The 19,583-nt window shown below is 40.6% G+C and overlaps 1 protein-coding gene across 2 annotated transcripts in view; it reads right to left on the bottom strand.

The window, feature by feature from the left end:
- Nucleotides 1-19,583, bottom strand: part of LOC126173067 (protein furry) — a 1,238,628-nt gene that overhangs the window by 431,450 nt on the left and 787,595 nt on the right. For both annotated transcript variants that reach the window (XM_049920928.1, XM_049920929.1), the window contains one exon: nt 11,833-11,966. In XM_049920928.1, coding sequence (XP_049776885.1) covers nt 11,833-11,966 — 134 coding nt within the window. The remainder of the gene's footprint in view (nt 1-11,832; nt 11,967-19,583) is intronic.

Below are 19,583 nucleotides of genomic sequence, written 5' to 3'. Positions count from 1 at the left end.
TAACACTAAATGTACAAATGTCATAAAATTTCCGAATTATTTGATGATCAATATAAATACAAGAGTTTTTAAATTGACATTTAAATGTGGACTTTTGTTCTATCTTTATTTGTACGTCGTGATCGGGGCATTCTAAATGAATTAGAAGCAATACGGATGGACACAGTAATCTTGAACTAACTAATCTGTGAATTAATTTATAAAAAAAGTAGCGACATACACATATTTGCTCACTCCCAGTAACTGCACTCATAGCACTGGCTGTTTAGAAACTAGTTGTAACTGCAAATTTCACCACCTTTGAAAAAAAAAAATTATGATAATTTAAAAATAGTTTAGTTGTGGTGTGCTTGATGGTACTCTGTAATTATTATTACTACTGCAAAAATTTGAGAGAAGTAAATAGATACGTTGGGCCGTTTCTGTGCGAATTATGAGAAGCGCTGAACGAAGGAAAGAAGAGTAGGGGAGGGAGCGGGGGTAAAATAATTTATGTTTCTCAGGGGGGGGGGGGCGACAGAAAAAGTTTGAGAATCCCTGTCCTAGTGCACTTGATATGATTTGTATCACACTCATTTGCCCTGTGTAACTAGGTCTAATATAGAGTACAATTTTCAAGTTTTTCCGCAGTTTAATATAAGATAACAACCATTTCCATATAAGCTGATCACCGATGTGTGCACTTAGAACAACTTTTGATACGACGTAGTTAGTGCAAATCGTAAACAGTAAATCGGACGTGAGGCGGGCGGCTCGCGGTGGGCCAACTTGCTTCAAAACCTGGACACAATAGGAACAGCAAGACGTGCGCGTTCCGACTTAAGCCCCGTTAAATCTGTGTAGACTGCACTGGTGCACAACTGTTCAATTCTACGGTGGCGTTGCAGTCACAAGTCGATATGATACGTGCCGTGACAGTTGCCGGTAAACAGTGAATAGGACAACACATTTTTGAGATATTTTTTGTGTGTCCTGTTTAACACATGACAGCGATACTGCCCAGTTCTCAGAATAAAATAACATGGATAGCAATCCAGACGGTACGTTTCTGATATGTCTCGACTTTAATAATAATAAAAAAAACCTCTGCGTGGCTCCACTTCTGTAAATGGCCCTTCTACTAACTTAATTGTACAGTTAACAAATTATAATGTATCTGCGGAGCATATTTACCACACGGTTAACTATTATTATCTGAAGATGAGCAGGGAGCTTGAGATTTTACGCGAAAATGTTCCCGTGGTAAACAATGCGTGACGTATTCCATCAGCTTCGGCACATTCGGGTCCACTCATTTACAAATTCCAAAAATTACAATGGAAGATAAACAGACGCCATAGATTAAAAAATCTACTTGTCGGACCACTTGCTAGTGGACAATACGATTGCTGTCGTGTTGTCCACTCCTCCTGATAGCGATAATGACGCAAGCGACGAATGTGACCGGGATTTCTATTGAAACGTAAAATATCGCACAAAACATTTGAATAAGGCAATTTAGATTTCTAATTCGTTATCAGCGACCTCAAAATACTTTATTCTTAGTTTACTCGAAACAGCTAAATTTATAATTTTTGATCCGCCATTTTGAATTTTGTAATTTAGAGACTGGCTTCATAATCAGCGATCCCTGAAATCTAAAAAGATCACAGTTTTGTACCGTTTTATATCCATTTTTCTATTATGTCCAGGTTTTGAAGCGATTTGGCCCACTGTGCAGCTGTGCGTTTCACGATACTTAGTGCTCCATTTGCACAGCAGAGCGTCTAATGCGCAACGCTTCTCAGTGGACAATGGAAATACCAGACGAGCGCTTGTAATGGGCCCGGACAGCAGCCTGTCACTGGGCAGATTACATACAGCTCTAACCCGACATAATTTCGACACACCGAAACCGCCAGATGACGCAATGAAACGTGGTAGGACAGCTTAGCAGTTAGAAAAACCTCCGTTCCAAATTCGTCGCAGATGTGGCAATTACTGCATCCTTTGAGCCCTGCTAGTTCAAAGTAACAGTCTGTCTGCCACTGCTCGTACGTGACATTTGTCAATGTGTAAAACGCCGCTCAACGAGAAACTGTTTATTTTGTCCACTGGCGCGACTGATTAAGAGTGCATGCTAATACTCGAATTACACCGCCGGGAAGCAATCCCACAGGCTTAGAACGCACACACTTCTGCTAACTGTAGGACCTCTCAACTGAACTAGTAGATTGCCGTCATTATTAACGCAATCGTGACTTTAATGTGTTTAAGAATCTAATTGTTTTACCTTCGAATTTCACGACCGTATAGAAAAGACTAACATGAACTATATTTCTCTAATTCGATTCGTTTACCATTTTAACGAACATGCAGATGCTACTAAGCTTTTCAGACATAAAACGCAATAAGAGATCACTGCTGGGTCATATCTGGCACGGGCAGACTGAGTGGAACGAAATTTCAGTTAAAGAAATAACAATTCCAAGAATTCGCTGAAAGTATGGAAAATCTGTCATCACGACAATTTAGGATCAATTCGATATCGCACAACTACACTCGGTATCTTGGCGGAAGAGCAAAAATAAATAAATAAATAAAATAGTGTGCCAATAAGTAAAGGCTATAGGCAAACAGAACCTCAGGTGGTGATTGGAATCTAAGTATCATTATGGCATGCCGCAGTTCAGATTATACACTGAAGCGCCGAAGAAACTGGTGTAGGCATGCATATTGAAATACAGAGATCTGTAAACAGGCAGAATACGCCGCTGCGGTCGGCAACGCCTATATAGCAGGACAAGTGTCTGGCACAGTTGTTAGATCGGTTACTGCTGCTCCAATGGCAGGTTATAAATATTTAAGTGACTTTGAGCGTAATGTCATAGTCAGCGGACGAGCGATGGAACACAGCATCTCCGGCGTAGCGACGAAATGCGGATTTTCCCATACGACCATTTTTACGAGTGCACAGTGAATATCAGGAATCCGGTACAGATCAAATCTCAGACATCGCTGCGGCTGGAAACACATCCTGCAAGAACGGGACCAACGACGACTGAAGAGAATCGATCAATATCATAGAAGTGCAACCCTTTCGCAAATTGCTGTAGATTTCAGTGCTGGGCCATCAACAAGTGCCAGTGTGCGAACCATTCAATGGAACATCATCCATATGGGCTTTCGGTGCCGAAGGCCACCTCGTGTACGCTTGATGACTGGACGAGCACACGCTTCGCCAGTGCCCAACACAGACACTGGACTGTTGATGACTGAAAACATGTTGCCTGGTCGGACGAGTCTCGATTCTGATTGTATCTAGAGGATGGACGTGTACGGGTATGGAGACAGCCTCACGAATCCATGACTGTTCAAGTTGGTGGGGGCTCTGTAATGGTGTGGGGCACGTGCAGTTGGAATGATACGTGTAGATACGAGTCTGGCAGGTGAAACGTACGTAAGCATCATGTCTGAACACCTGCATGTCCATTGTGCATTCCGCCGGACTTGGGCAATTTCAGCAATACAATGCGACACACCATACGTGCAGAATTGTTACAGAGTGCCCCCAGGAACACACTTCTGTGTTTAAACACTTCCACTGGCCACCCAACTCCCCACACATGAACAGGAATGAGCCTATCTGGGATGCCTTGCAACGTGCTGTTCAGAAGAGATCTCCACCCTCTCGTACTCTTACGGATTTATTGACAGCCCTGAACGATTAATGGTGTCAATTCCCAACAGCACTACTTGAGACATTTGTCGAGTCCATGCCACGTTGTGTTGTGGCACTCCGCGTGCTCGCGGGGGCCCTACAGGATATTAGGCAGGTGTACTAGTTTCTTTGGCTCTTCTGTGCTATTATCCGAATACATCGAGGCGCAGAGGAAATTTTCATGTTACTACAATCTGTCTCTTATCGTTACAGTTTTCCATAAATTTTCTTTCCTGGAATCATGAACAACCAGCACAGAGGCGAAAAAGTATCGCAATATATCTCAGCCAAGGTGTAAGGATGATTCCTTTATGAAGTGGTTCACTGAACGCATAACAAAAACTATTGCAAAAATAAGCAGAGATGCACAAGACCTGGTGAGAGGATCTACATCTGAAACGAGGTCTGCGAAAAAGGAAATCCAATTTTCCAAGTGTGTTACACCCGCAATGTGTGCAGGAGAACTTCTGTGAAGTTTTGAAGGCAGAAAAGATGTACCGGCGAAGTAAATCTGCGGCAGAGGATCGTGGGTCGTTCGTGTATAGCTTGGTCGGGGAATTCGAGGTTCTGTGTTTGTGTCCGGTCTGGCACTCACTTTTAGTCCGTCACAGAGCTTCAAAATTGCGCACACTACTCTTCAGAGTGAAACCTTCATTTCTCACGCAAAGCACGTAATTGTCATAGTTTCTAAAAGCTTTAGCCATAACAAATCGCTACAAACTTCCGAACCGTTCAGTTAATCCACATGCCAAGAGCAGAAATTTTTCCTGAGTGTCACATTGAGCACACTTCCGCAAACTTTCTCTGATATTACGTATTTGCTGTAAGTTCGTAAGTCGGAAGGGCTGGTGATGATGAGATTTACTTTGTGCGACGCTCACATTCGTTGTTATCAGCACCCATACAAATTCCCAATCTTTTCACTGTCCAGTCTCCACTTTACCGAATAATGATGAAATGATAAAGACAACATAAACACCGAGTCCAAGGCCAGAGAAAAATTCCCGATTCGGCCGGGAATCGTACTTGGGACCTCGTGATCCAGAGGCAGAAACGTTAGCCACTAGACCACGAGCTGCGGACGTGATATACTAGCGGCCCACGTGCCTCAATATATTGTCTCCTACACACTCATTTGTTCTGTTGCTACGGCAGTATGAAGTTTATACTAAGTACCAGTCTAGAGTCATGGCAACTGTCAATATTTCAACATCTAACTAACAGCTTACGTTACTGTTTCGCTTGTAAAGTAATTCCTTTCCAAAATATTTCATTCTTCGATGTCCACTTTTTTTTAAGCACACCACCTCGGTTGAAGACTAGTTACACGCTTTTTTTTTTTAAGTAGGTCTACGTTTACTTGAATCTTGCAGCCGTTCAAATAAGGAAACCTGCTTCACAGCACAGGTTCCCAGCCAGTGGTCCGTGGATCACCAGTGGTCCGCAACGGCTAAGATACGGCCCGCGAAAGTTTTAAAATTTCAAACTTTTACTCGTTTTAAATTACTAATCCTTTGTTACGCGTGCGATGCCCGACGAGTACTGGAGGGAGCGGGTGGCCGGGAGAGGGCATGTGGTCGACGTCACGGCATGGTACGAGCCGGTCAGTCAATCGTACGCATTGTTTTGTCTCGCTCGCCGGGGTCAGTGATTCTATTTGACTGTTTATTGGTTCGACGGCATCAGTAGTTCAACTGACCGTTTGTCCTTAACGTTCTTATCAATTTATGGCGGAAGTAAAAAATATAAGTACACATTTTTCACTCTTTTAATCAAAACTAAGTAATTTATTATAAAAGAAAATACAGGCGTGAGTATATCTATGTATGTGTGTATCACAAAAGTTTCACTACAGTTAGTACACTAAGTTGACTATTGAATTAGAATACCACATTACTTAGTGATATGTAGTTAAAGATCGTAAAACTACATTTATTTAGTTATTATTACGTTATTTATTAATTTTATTACGAAAAATACATTATTTTTTACGTTTTGCTTCTATGCTTGCACCTGATTGCATTTTTATTTTCAGAAAATGACGCCTAAGATAAAATACGACAGTAGTTACATTAAATATAGATTTACTTCAGTATAAAGTAACGAAGAAATAAAACCACAGTGCGTTATATGCGTATCTGTTTCCCCGAAAGACACCTTCAACCCAGCGAAATTAAAATTCCGCTTAGAAACGGCGATCCTAATTTCTCTGACCGACCACCAGAATGCTTAGAAAGAAAATTAGAGAATCTGAAAAAAATTAAACTCGGGCCTAGTGACGCAAGATTTTCGTCATCAGAGAAAACATTAGTAGCGTCGTTTGAGATATCGAAATTGACTGTGCAGTCAAAAAAAGTCCTCGCACAACAGGAGAAACTCTCGTGAAATCTTGTTTGATACAAGCTGTCGAAGTTTTAAGGTTAAAAAAATAATACAAGAAAGACCTCTGTCAAACAACACTATAAAAGCTCGAATTGAACTAATGTCTAATGATATCGAGGAACAATTTATTTCAAGAGCTAATTATCCATGCTTCAATTTTTAATGTAATGAATCGACTGACATTTCTAATATATTGTTACCAGTGTCTGCCCACTTTTTTGACGAAGAAAACGTAATCAAAGAACTCGAAAGGACATCAAAAGGCATGGATGTCCTAATGGAATACGTGAGGAAAGCTCGTCCGTTTCTGTAGAGCGGGAGCTTCAGCAATGTTAAGGATCAAGGTCCAGTCTAGCGACGTTAATAGAAAGAAAGACTCCTTTGGCATTAAGAACGTATTGTATCATACAGCGTCAGGTGATGGCTTCCAAGACTCTTCCTGAATGCCTTAATAATACAATGCAACTGACCATAAATGTAGTAAATGTTTTCAAAAGCATCGGATTAAATTCCCGCCTTTTTTTAAGAAACTGTGCACTAAAATGGGCTCCGATCATGAGACCCTTCTCTTTTACAAAGAAGTTCGTTGTCTGTCGAAATGTGACATGCTGCGAAGATTAAACGAACTCGGAGGAGGGGTTGCTTTGTTTCTAGTTGAGAAAAAGAAAAAAGTGTTACTAGAGCAATTTTCTGATCTTAACAGATGCATTTGGCTTATCTTGTGGATATTTTCACACACTTGAATAAGCTGAACTTGCAGCTGCAAGGTTCCAGAAACGGACATTTAGAAGGCACTGCAAATATATTTGTCTTTGAAGATAAATTTCGTTCCTTTATTTGCAAACTTCAGCTCAGGATACGTCAAACTGGCGAAAACAATTATTCTGGGCTCGTGATACTGAAAGCACTTGCTGATGATAAAAGTATGACACTATTAGAGCAAACAAAAAAGAAAACATGGAGACTCATCTGCAAATGTTGGCAGATGAATTCAATTATTACTTCCCTAAACACAATAAAACAGAAGCTAAGGTTGATCAAAAACTGATTCGCGGGAGAAGTTTTTGAAAAAATCCAGGAAGAGCTCATTACATTCCACAATTATAGAAACTGTAAGGAGTACGTATTTGAATCTAATTCTCTTGAGCAGTTTCTGTGTAACGAAGCAGTTTCATGCACTAAAACTCTAGGATCGCTTTGCACCATTTCTGCTTCGCTGGTAATGAAAAGCAAGTTCAGGAATCGTTGAAGGTAAGTGATAACACGCATATTACCTATCTTGTACAGAAGATGCAAGCTCAAAAATCACCTTGATTCAAACCGAATGTAAATAGCCACTAAAATGTAGGGTTTCCTATTATAATAACATTGTTAATTCATGTTACTTTTGACTTTAACGAATACGTTAAAATTTTGATTAAAGTTTGTTTTTAGATGGATTCTATTTTTCTTGAAACTTGTGGCTCCTGCTAACAACAAATGGTTCAAATGGCTCTGAGCACTATGGGACTTAATATCTGAGGTCATCAGTCCCGTAGACTTAGAACTACTTAATCCTAACTAACCTAAGGACAACACACACACATCCATGCCCGAGACAGGATTCGAACCTGCGACCGTAGCGCCTGCTTACAACAAAGAGCTCAAAGTGTTCCGTATAAAAAAAAAGTTTGGGCAACACTGTTTTACAAGAAAATTACCCCAAATTGTGTTTAACGTGAAAATATTAAATATTGAATTACCCAGCTTTGTACACAATATAGGGTTATTCCAAGTGAAGTGGACATTCCTAATTTTTCATACACGGTTCTAGATATGGAAACAAAATTTTCGCTAAGTGTAGAATTTTTTTGTGTACGGTTAACACTCGCAAGTTTATTCGCCGAAATACTAAGAAGCTGTAAAAAGATTCATGAGATTACACAAGATTTCATCTTCTACATGAATGAAGATAGAAATTACGTTTAGTTTCTATGTTTTCACTTACCTTTCACACATGTACAATGTTCCTTCAGTTTCAACGTTTCGTTGACAGGGAACACCAACTTTATTTAAATTTCTTACAGCGTTTATTACTGGTTCTGTCAACAGTTGCAGTATTTGTTAGGTGACTAGTTTCGGACCCTTACACGTCCATTTTTAAGCCTGGCCTACTGAGGCTGCACCGATAGAGGCTGATCTTAATAATAAACATTGAGTGGCGACGCATGCTCTACAGATGTTTGCAGGATGAATGCCACAATCCACACATGTCTATTACCAAGACAAAATAAAACGTGGTAACAGAGATGTGTGGGTTGTGAAACGCTCAAAGTTCATCACATTTGCCAGTTCTCGAGCACACTGACGTGGATTATTGTAGATTAACGCCTTTAGACAATCTTCATCAAACACTGAAAGGTCCATATGGAGAGTGACTAACGTCAAAACGATCCTCCTTAAAACGAGAAAACAATTTTCCTGCCGTTCTCTGTCCAACGGCATTATCCACACAACGGTGCAAATGTTTCTGTTTGCCTCTTCTGCTCTCACCTCTCTACTCAATCCTACGCAAAGATATGTCGGAAATGTTCCGATTTCTCCATTTGGCGCTCGATCTTTTAGCGTCCACAGCTCCATTCTCTATCTTAAAATGACAAAATGAAACTCACAAAATAGCGACAACGAACCACAAATAAAAAATGACAATCGATAAATAAACCCACAGCAACCGGAATACCAACAAGCAAAACGAAAACTACGAACTTTGCAGCAACCTTGTACTTTCAGAATATGCCAGCCTCCGTAGCTGATCGATCAGTGTGTCTGACTACAATGCGGAGTAGCCTGCTTCAGATCCCGGTATTGACAGGGATTTTTCTTTGGTGGGATGACTGGAATGTGCTGTATAAAGCGTCACGAGGACAACTAGGGAGCTACTTAAATGAGAAGTAGGAGTTCGAAGATCAGAAGCTGACAACAGTCGGCAGAGTGGTGTACCGACCCGCATTTTAAGGGGACCACACCGTGGTTCAGGTAGAAAACAATCGTTTTTCGGTTTTCATCATATTTCGATAGATTAAGGTTTTATTTAAGTACTCTGGAAAGGATTTTGCTAAAAAAAATTTTTTTCGAGCATTTAAAGAGCATTTTCCTACCACGTGTGTTTATGTGCCACGCCCACTTTTCTGTCTATATTTTAGATCTTTATATCCCCTACATTGCACGTTAGGGATTTTTTTTACTCCCGAGTGTGTTGGCTATCCTTGGAATGCAAAGGTCGGTATTCTTTTGTTTCTGCTGTTTGTAAACAACACGCTTTCAAACACGCGGTTAATTTTGTTCAAGTGTGATGGCGAGTAGAGTAGTTGTTATACTTAAGTTTACAGTGCTTGGTTACGTGTGTTTTGTTGTGTTTATTGAAGATGACAAAACGTAAATGCATTTTCAAGAAACGACAATTTAGAGGAAAGAAGTTTAGAAAGCTTTCTGTACAAGAAGTTATGTCGCCTGGCAACGATGTTTCTAATTGTAATTCTTCAACAAGTGCATCATCAAAGAAGCTCTCACCATTTCAAGAGAGTTACAACGAATTTACTGTAAATGACAAAGGGTGCAATAACATTATTATAAATCTGAGAATATTATCAGATGTAATTTCTAAATTTGTACAATGTAGACAGTGTGGTGAGTCACAGATTGTGAAAACTGATGAGAGTGCCAGTAGGAGAAAAGGCCTAGCAATTGCTTTGGATTAATGAAACTAGGAGTTCATGATGCTGTTATTACATTCACTTGTGGTAATATTGGAAAGTGTTGGGTACTGAAAAAGCTGGGAATTAATCATGGTGAAAATATGATCACTGGGCTGCAACATTGTGATAAAATGAGGATAGCCGATGCAGTCAGGTCTGCATCCAATATGGCCAAGAAAGCAAGACTAACATCCAGGAAGGCGGAAAAAAAGCTGGAAGACCTGCTAGAGGCCAAAGAAGGGCCATCATATGTAGGAGGACAGTTTTAATTAACTGTATGCATCAATTTCAATAGTTTTTTCTCTGAAGTCAATTTCACACAAACTAAAATTTTCAGTACATATGCCCCATTTTATCAGACATTATCATAGATAAAGGAATGAAATTTTCAGAGACTCTGCATAACATAAAAAGCCACCTCTGGTACTACGTTAATTAATATTCCCCTATTAGGAAGTTCACAAAAAAGTATTTTCTGCAGAAAAAAACTTAATACTTTTTGTTAACAAATTTAAAAAAGTATTTCTTAAAAACTATAAAATGGATAAAGTAGAATTTAGTACAGTTGACTCTATTATCATCATGTAATATACAGTAAAAACATTAACGTGCTGCATCAAATAGTTTTTTTTTCAGAAATGGGTCAAATACTTGCCTAAATTAACATGTGTTAGATAGGCAGGGTGTGGTCCCCTTAGTTACGCAGTATGGCATGGGACGACATCTCGTTGGTTGGTATTCCGTCGATTCCACTCAACATCAAGGAAAGCTTTCTCTCCTTCGCTAATTGTTTTGAATAGAGTACTTACAAGGGAACCTCCCCATCGCACCCCCCTCAGATTTAGTTGTAAGTTGGCACAGTGGATAGGCCTTGAAAAACTGAACACAGATCAATCGAGAAAACAGGAAGAAGTTGTGTGGAAGTATGAAAAAAATAAGCAAAATATACAAACTGAGTAGTCCATGCGGAAGATACGCAACATAACAGGTGATTGTGACCTCAGGAGCGCCGTGGTCCCGTGGTTAGCGTGAGCAACTGCGGTACGAGAGGTTCTTGGTTCAAGTCTTTCCTCGAGTGAAAAGTTTAATTTTTAATTTTCAGACAATTATCAAAGTTCAGACACTCACACATAATCAACTTCGCTCTCCAAAACTCCAGGACATGTTCAGATTTGCTTGAACATATGCAGAATTTGACGGTCTACGCACGGAAAAATTTGAAAACGTTAAAAACATATGTTTTGACAGAACACAGGGAAAACTGTGAAACTGTTGCATTCATTTGTTGCAGTTTATGTGAGAAACTCATGTTTTCATCACTTTTTTGGGAGTGATTATCACATCCACAAGAAAACCTAAATCGGGCAAGGTAGAAGAATCTTTTTAACCATTCGCCAAGTGTACAAGTTAGGTGGGTCGACAACATATTCCTGTCATGTGACGCACATGCCGTCACCAGTGTCGTATAGAATATATCAGACGTGTTTTCCCGTGGAGGAAACGGCTGACCTATGACCTTGCGATCAAATGTTTTCGGTTCCCATTGGAGAGGCCGTCTACTAATCGCACGGTTTTGCGGTGCGGTCGCAAAACACAGACACTAAACTTACTACAGTGAACAGAGACGTCAATGAACGAACGGACAGATCATAACTTTGCGAAAATAAAGAAAGAAAAATTTTTCACTCGAGGGAAGACTTGAACCAAGGACCTCTCGCACCACAGTTGCTCACGTTATCCAAGGGGCCACGGCGCTTCTGAGCTCATAATTTGCTGTGATGTTGCCTATGTTGCGCATGGACTACTCAGTTTGTATATTTTGGTTATTTTTTTCATAGTTCCACACAACTTCTTCCTGTTTTCTCGATTGATCTGTGTTCAGTTTTTCAAGGCCTATCCACTGTGCCAACTTATAGCTAAATCTGAGGGGGGTGCGATGGGGAGGTTCCCTTGTTAGCACCAGCAACAATGTGAAACAGTTTTGCGCGCACTTGGGCTCCGGCCTGCAGAGCTCACCTGGAAGTAGGAGAGTGGGTTCGCCGGCGGCACGTTCGGATCGACGAGCTCCATATTGTACAGCCAGGGCAGCAGGTACTGCAGCAGCAGCTGCCGCACTTCGGGCCGCGCCGTCTGGAACCTGTGCGTGATCTCTGAAACACGGGAAGCTCAGATGCAGTAGTTACCAGCACGGGTAAACTACTCTCTACAGATACGATTAATTGGCGAACTTGTCCCCATACACGGCGGCATCGCCTTGTTTTGCTGAGAGGGTACAACAGCGTCAAGAATCTGCCGTCGTATAACGTACATATGCAATGAAACAGTGCTACAAGGACGACAAATATTTATACACTGAGGTAGTAATTTTACAAGGATCGTCGACGCTAGGATCATAAAGAAACAGGGAAATGTCACCTGTAGAATGCATAAAAACCTGGCAGCAACGAAAGATGCCTCTAAAAATGCGGATAAAGCAGCGCTACATTTGACTTGCAAAATACAAAGTTGCCACGAGTCCGTTAATTCAGCTGGCCAAGCCTGCGAGACACCGGATATCCCTAGACTCACATATAAAACAAACACGGGAACACAAGTTGGTGGCAGTAATATTTACGCAGACGTAAACGTTTATCCTCTGGCACGCAAACGAAATGAGCTACAATGCAGAGAATCATGAAATCGGTTGCTAGCACTTTTGTTTTTCCTTAATATTGGTAATAAAAGTAAGAAAAACTAGCGAATGAAGCTTTTTTCTTGAAAATTGTCGAAGACATATGACAGTGACTAGCATTCAGCTCACACAGTTACTCATAAAGCAGCGAGAAATATGTTCAAATGCATGCAAAGCAGAAAAAGTTACCATCTTTACAACGTTCTAATAATTGTAAAATAAGACACAAATGCATAGATGACGATAGACTGTGAAACAGTGAAAAATTATTAATTTCATTTGTCCCCTATTGGCCGTAAAAAGCTAACAACAGCCATGTGTTATTATTCTGTTCTCCATATACTCAACATGCAAAAAGCACTGCCTCCGACGAGATCACAGTGACGAGAAGGCTTCAGGCATTTAATATAATGCGCAGGTCTACAACCAATAGTTATTAACTTCTGAGGTCATCAGTCGCCTAGAACTTGGAACTACTTAAACCTAACTAACCTAAGGACATCACACACATCCATGCCCGAGGCAGAATTCGAACCTGCGACCGTAGCGGTCGATCGGTTCCAGACTGTAGCGCCTAGAACCACACGGCCACTCCGGCCGGCTATTGCCATACTACAAACGATAAGTCCAGAACGGTATTAAATTATATGCACTCACAAATCTGATGTATTTATATACCATTGTCGTTTGTTGGGAAATACACGTTAAGCGCAAGGCAAGTAAACTAACCAGAATACCAAAAACAAATTGTGTTGAAATGACAACCATGCCTGTATCCGACTGTCTCTCACCTGTACGACTGTCTGATCCGCAATACTGAGCGAACATGTCGGCACTTCACACTAATTGCCTTCTGATACTAGTAACATTGCTACGTTGCTTTTAGCGCGGCAACAGGATTTTATTGATAACATGCTGAACGGGAAATAGGAGCCTAAATACAATAAAAACTGCTATGGGTGAATTGCAAGTGTAGATGAGCATTGCATTCTGTAGAAAAGATATGTACAATTTTAATTAAGTCAGTGTAGCATGTGACTGTTCTATTTAGTATTACCTGGAACTGGCTCCTTTCCCATATCCGCGTAGTAAAAATGAGAAAGCATACATTGAAATACGTATTCAAAGTTCAGAATTAATTATTTCTTAGTGTTCATGAGAGAATTCACATTTTCAGTGAACTTACTGCTGTAACCGATCTTCAAAAAACATTTTTTCAGCAGCGTTTCAAACTGAGTTTCAAAGAGTATCACTAGTCTGTCAATCAACAGTTCGATGTGTTCTGTATCTGTATTTAACTAAGTATTAGATACATGAATTTGTTTTATGGTACTGATTATGCGCGTTTGTTATAGCTCTATTGCAGTTATAACTTCAGAGTATTCTTAGAAACTGCTCTGCAGGGAATTCTTACGTTAAAGAAGAACACGTTACTACAATGATACGGTTAATTAATGTTTACAGTACAGATTCAAAATTGTTTGTTGGAAATATTTCAGTGACGTTTGATGCTGTTCTCTCAGACAAATCGCGATCATTGATAATAGGAAAAAGTCATTAGGATTCAAGCAGCGTATTCGGAATTTATACGTGGTGTTAAACAACTAGACAGTTAACATTTCGACCTGCAGCCGTTCATTTACATTAAAAAAATATAAATACCAGTTTTAACCATTCTGTCCTTGCAGTTTATCGTATTTATTAGTTGATTATACCATAATGGCAAGTAAGAAACGATTATGACCTATTTATTTCAGTATTAACTATAATGAAGTCTGGTTGCTTAACCGAATGTTTAGGTAACAATATCACGGTCAAATAGATCAAAAAATACTGAGAACAGAATGGTGTATGTCAGCTTATATACATAGCACGGGAAGGAATATTATTGTTCAAATCTCTTCTGTGATAGGATGTTTTAGAACGTGACCTAAGAATATTACAACCGAAGTCATCTAAGCCCACATCGCTTTTTCAGTAGTATTTTGCACAAGTGGCAGCCGATATAATCTGGACTTATAACGATCTGTTAAACACGTTCATGTTCCTTGGGGCAGACTATATTCCGTTTAGCATAATTTCAGGCAAGAACGCCACTATACAACACGTGTTTGCGAATCGTGACAGAGAAATTGCACTATATTACACATTTGAGACGAGGTTCTATTAAGAGAAACTTGCGAAATTAAAATCTACTTTCAGTAACTGTTTAAAGCAGATTACAGCTTTCAGAAACTTTCAGTGATACGTGCATGGCAGCAAAAGGAAAATCAGGGAAATCACGGAAAATGTAAAACTTGATGCCCGAACGGGAATTTGAATCGCCGTCCTCCTGCATACGAATTCAGTGTCTGAGCACTGCGCCACCGCTCTGTACCTCGCAGCACCAAAGCAGCGTCTGAGGGAATAGTGTTCCGCGGGATGCCGACATTACGCCTGAAGCTTCGGATACCTGCTATACACTGGTATCCAATAGTTAAGATCGAAAACAACTTTCGCATGAGATAACAACGTTCGATGAAACTTTGACCATACATAAAAATGGCTGCTACAAAATAGTACAGAACGTAAGAAGTGGACGAAATATACGATGAGACGATCAGAAATGACTCTTTTATTCCAAGAGAATAATCACACTGAAATTATTCGATTCATGATGGTTCCTCGAACACTGCAAATGGTGGGGCAAGATTCTGTATAGGGCACGGTGTCCAACCTTTCAGCTTACCTGGAAGAAGAAGGGTATTTTAGGGCCGCATATAACATACTTAACACTAACAATAATCGCCGAGAAAAAAATGGGGTGGCGGGGGAGGGGGAATGGAATGGGATAGACCATCGGAAGAAGAGAGAACAGCATTGAAAACATTCAATTTATCATAACTTTACATAAACTGAATTTTATGGACTTTCGTTTTTTACCAATCGTATGATACATACTCTCTTCCTGGGATGCACTAATAGTTGCTTTGGGCCGAGGGTTGCACACCCCTGTTATAGAGGGTATGTGATCATTACCGACGGACACATGTTCTGCAATGTGCTCCCATGCTCACGACAAGGTCGGTAACGACTTCTTGTGGTACAGCGTTCCATTTCTGCACCATCGTGGCTTACAACTGCCGGACGGTCGTTCGTACAGTTGGTCGTGCTACAATACATCTCCCCACCGCAAACCTCATGTGCTCGATGGGATTTAAAACGGGGGAATGGGTAGGCCAGTCCATTCCGCGAACATGTTCTCGTTTCAAGAGCTCCTCCACCTGTACTATTCGATGCACTAGCACAAGGTCATCAATAAAAATGAACTCAGGGCTGATTGTTGTAATATTATTTGATTTCAGATACTTTGTATATGAGATATTTGTCATAAAGGAAAAGGACAGCAACCGGCTGTAGTTCGTAAAAATGCTAAGCATCACAGCGCGAGAGTAAAGACACGAAATATCTTTTTTTTAAATGTGGGCTTGTACCAAGACGTGCGTCCTGCGTTTAAATACGAGGGTTGCCCAGTAAATAATGCCCCATATTTTTTTTCTCCGAAATAAAAAATATTAGAAATGTGACACTTTAGGTGCGAGTTATTTGAAGTTTCCCGCGTGTGTACGCAAAGTTTCAATTTCCTCCGACAGAGAGCGGTGGTGTAGGAATGTTCTAAAATGGCGTCTGCAGGTGACATCCGTCATAAACAACGTGCAGTGATTGAATTTCTCGTAGCAGAGGAAGAAACCGTGGGCAATATTCATAAACGCTTGTGCAAAGTCTACGGAACATCTGCAGTCGATAGGAGTACTGTTGGTCGCTGGGCACAGAGGGTGAAAGCATCAGAGGGCGGTGCTGCGGAGCTCCGAGATTTGCCGCGGTCGGGAAGGCCTCCCACGGCTGTCACGCCTGACATGTTGCAGCGGGCTGATGTTCTCATTCGACGGGATCGACGCATTACGACTCGACAATTGGCACTGGAGTTGTCAGTAAGCAAAGGAAGTGTGGATGTGATTATCAATCAGCTTGGATACTCAAAAGTGTGTGCATGATAACGCTCGTCCTCACACAAGTTTGAGGACTTGTGAACACATCGCGAAACTGGGTTGGATAGTGTTACCCCACCACCCTACAGCCCCGATTTGGCTCCTTCAGACTTTCACTTGTTTGGGCCAATGAAGAATTTCATTCGTGGAAGACGTTTTGCCGATGACGAAGAAGTGATTCACGAAGTGACAACCTGGCTCCGTAGGCAGAGTACAGATTTTTACCGACAGGGAATACACGCTCTTGTGTCTCGCTGGAAAAAGGCCGTCGAACTTGAAGGAGATTATGTGGAAAAATAAAGCAAGTAGACAAAACATCAGTCTTTCACATATGTAAGTTTGATTGTTGTGGAATAAATACTTCTGGAGAAAAAAAATATGGGGCATTATTTACTGGGCAACCCTCGTACTTTAAACACTATGACCCGTTGGGCGCAAATATTTAAAATCATTGCCGCAGCGCTTGATAGCATGAAGTTGCGGAACAGAAGAAAGAACAATCTATCATTTGTTAAGAAATATTCTAGAGACTTCATTAATCTTTTGTACTTTTGGTCGCCGACATGTCAAGACGTAATACATAGCATTGCTACAAGCAATGCTATGTATTCAAAGATTTGGAGTTCACTATGCACATTGTAATCCATCATTGTAATTTATTTTGTGTAAAAATTATGTGAAACGATGAACAAACGTTTCGGTAACCCGAGTGAAAATATAATGTACTTACGCGCATGCAAGGACATTCAATTTTAAGAAGGAACGGACTGACAGAGCAGCGATTATTTCTGCGCCATGAACCAAAGAAATATTAGATGTAAGTCATATATTTATTGTGTGTTTGTCAATGACTAGAAGTTTAAAGACAATTTGTTCAAAATATATTAATATTTTACGATGAGGTAATTTTCTTCTTATTCTTTTTTTTATTAACCAAAAATGATGTTCAAATGTTTATGAGCTTTGTTACAGGTTCGCTCTTTATCGCGGTGTCTCGATTGTATTTGGGAGACCACTAATGTGTTCGACTTCCGCTCCATTAATCTCTCTCTTACGAAATTCCACTAATTTGCTTTCATTTGCATTTTTATATTAAAACAGGTCCCTTACGTATTTTCATCGAAGATTTTGATTGCGTGAAGGCAATCCGGGTCAAAAGGCCAATTAAGAAAACCCCTTCTGTAATCAATCCCGGTGATCAATTAATAAACTCTCTCTCTCTCTTTTCAAGTCGTACTGAAAAACGGTCACACAGGACAGCCGTAAGTACGCAATCTAGCGTTAGGTTGCATTTTTCCAGTACATATTACCAACCAACAGTGACAGCATCACTATTATTATTTACTACTATTTCTTATACGGAATAAGCAAGTTCCTAACGCCAGAATGTACCACTCACACGACGCACATGGGGAAGGAGTACAGTGTCACAATAACGTTTATCGGTATGTGTTTCGTGTTGAAAGATTTGGAGGTCAGTCCGCTCACGCAACATTATGCCTTTACACACCATAACATCTAGACCACCAAAATGATCATATTCGACAATGCTGGACATATCTTCACATGGGGAGAGATGTAAACTCTTAATGCACCCAGGAACACGATCATTTTGCAGGTGCAAGTGTTATGGTATGCAGAGGCCTAATATTGCTTGGGCACAGTGAACTCCAAATCTTTGAAGACGGTACACTCCGGTCAACGTTATTGTGACACTGTATTCCTTCCCAGTGTAGGTATTTTCAGGGGTACATTCGGCGCTGACTTCATTTTGATGGATTACAATGTGCATAGTGAACTCCAAATCTTTGAATACGGTACACTCCGATCAACGTTATTGTGAAACTGTAGTCCTTCGCCGTTTGGGTCTTTTAAGGGGTACACTCGGCGCTGACTTCATTTGGACGGATTACTGTGTGCGACTGCATGGAACAGCGCATGTGCAGGAGCTCTCGGAACGAGAAGATATTCAGCGAATGGACCAGTCTGTCCGTTCCTTCGGCTTCAACTCATCGAGCACTTGTGCAGTGCATTGGGGCGACGTATTCCAGCACGTCCACATGTCCCAACGACCATCCAGGAGTTGTCAACTGCACTGGTGAAGGAATGGAACGTCCTACCACAAGGACTCCTTACCAACCCTATGACCAGCATGGGAGCAATTTGCAGAGCAAGGGTGCTGTCCTTGGTGATCACACATCCTATTAAGAACCATGTCCCGTCATTTTTAACGTCCATGGGCCCATCATACATCCAATGACTTGAGTGTAATTACTGCCTTTGAATAAATGTGTCATTTCTGTTCCTCTCACTGCGTATTTCTTCAAGTTACCTTCTGTACTATAGTGTACTTTTTTTTACTATATATTGTCAAAGTTTCATGGAGCTACGTTACTTGGCAGTTACACATCATGTGAAAGAAACTTTCATCCTTCAGTTTCGCACAACAGTGTATTTCACCATAGTTCAACAGTCTCGTAAAACGGGTCATCGTCTAGTCACGGTCTCTCTCTCTCTCTCTCTTTAAGCATACCAGTTCTGTTGTTAGCGTCAAATAATCCTAAAAATATTGCTGCAAAGTATAACCGATAAATTTTACACGCGCGAATAATAATGAATTAATATCCTGGACGAAACATTTTTGGCTGCCCTTACAACCTTGATCTTACGCAGATATTTATTCATCATCATACAGGTGGCTAAATACTACAGCATTGTTATTCCCCGGAACCTTAGAACAGTTTTAAACTATGCCCATCACAGACAGAAAATATATCTATTTCCGAAAATTTCTGTCAGAATCAAATGAGAAATGGAAATTTGTTAACGAAATAACTGTAGCCAACCTCAAAATAAATGTGGCACCAACTGTCAATTAAATGATCAATACCGTCCAGAAACAAATCATTCTGTTTGTTGGGGTCACAAATGGATTAGAAGTTGGAAAAGACACGACATCCTCCAAAGCCTGCGATAAAATAAAACGGGCAAACACTAAGGACAGCTGCCTTTTTGATCCCCTTTAAATCTAACTACGCGTCTTCACTATGAGAACCGTGTTGTTAACA

This window comes from Schistocerca cancellata, chromosome 1, assembly GCF_023864275.1.
Source record: "Schistocerca cancellata isolate TAMUIC-IGC-003103 chromosome 1, iqSchCanc2.1, whole genome shotgun sequence".
Lineage (NCBI taxonomy): Eukaryota > Metazoa > Arthropoda > Insecta > Orthoptera > Acrididae > Schistocerca > Schistocerca cancellata.
The sequence above is the reverse complement of the archived record's forward strand: the minus strand, read 5'-3'. Positions and strand labels throughout refer to the sequence as shown.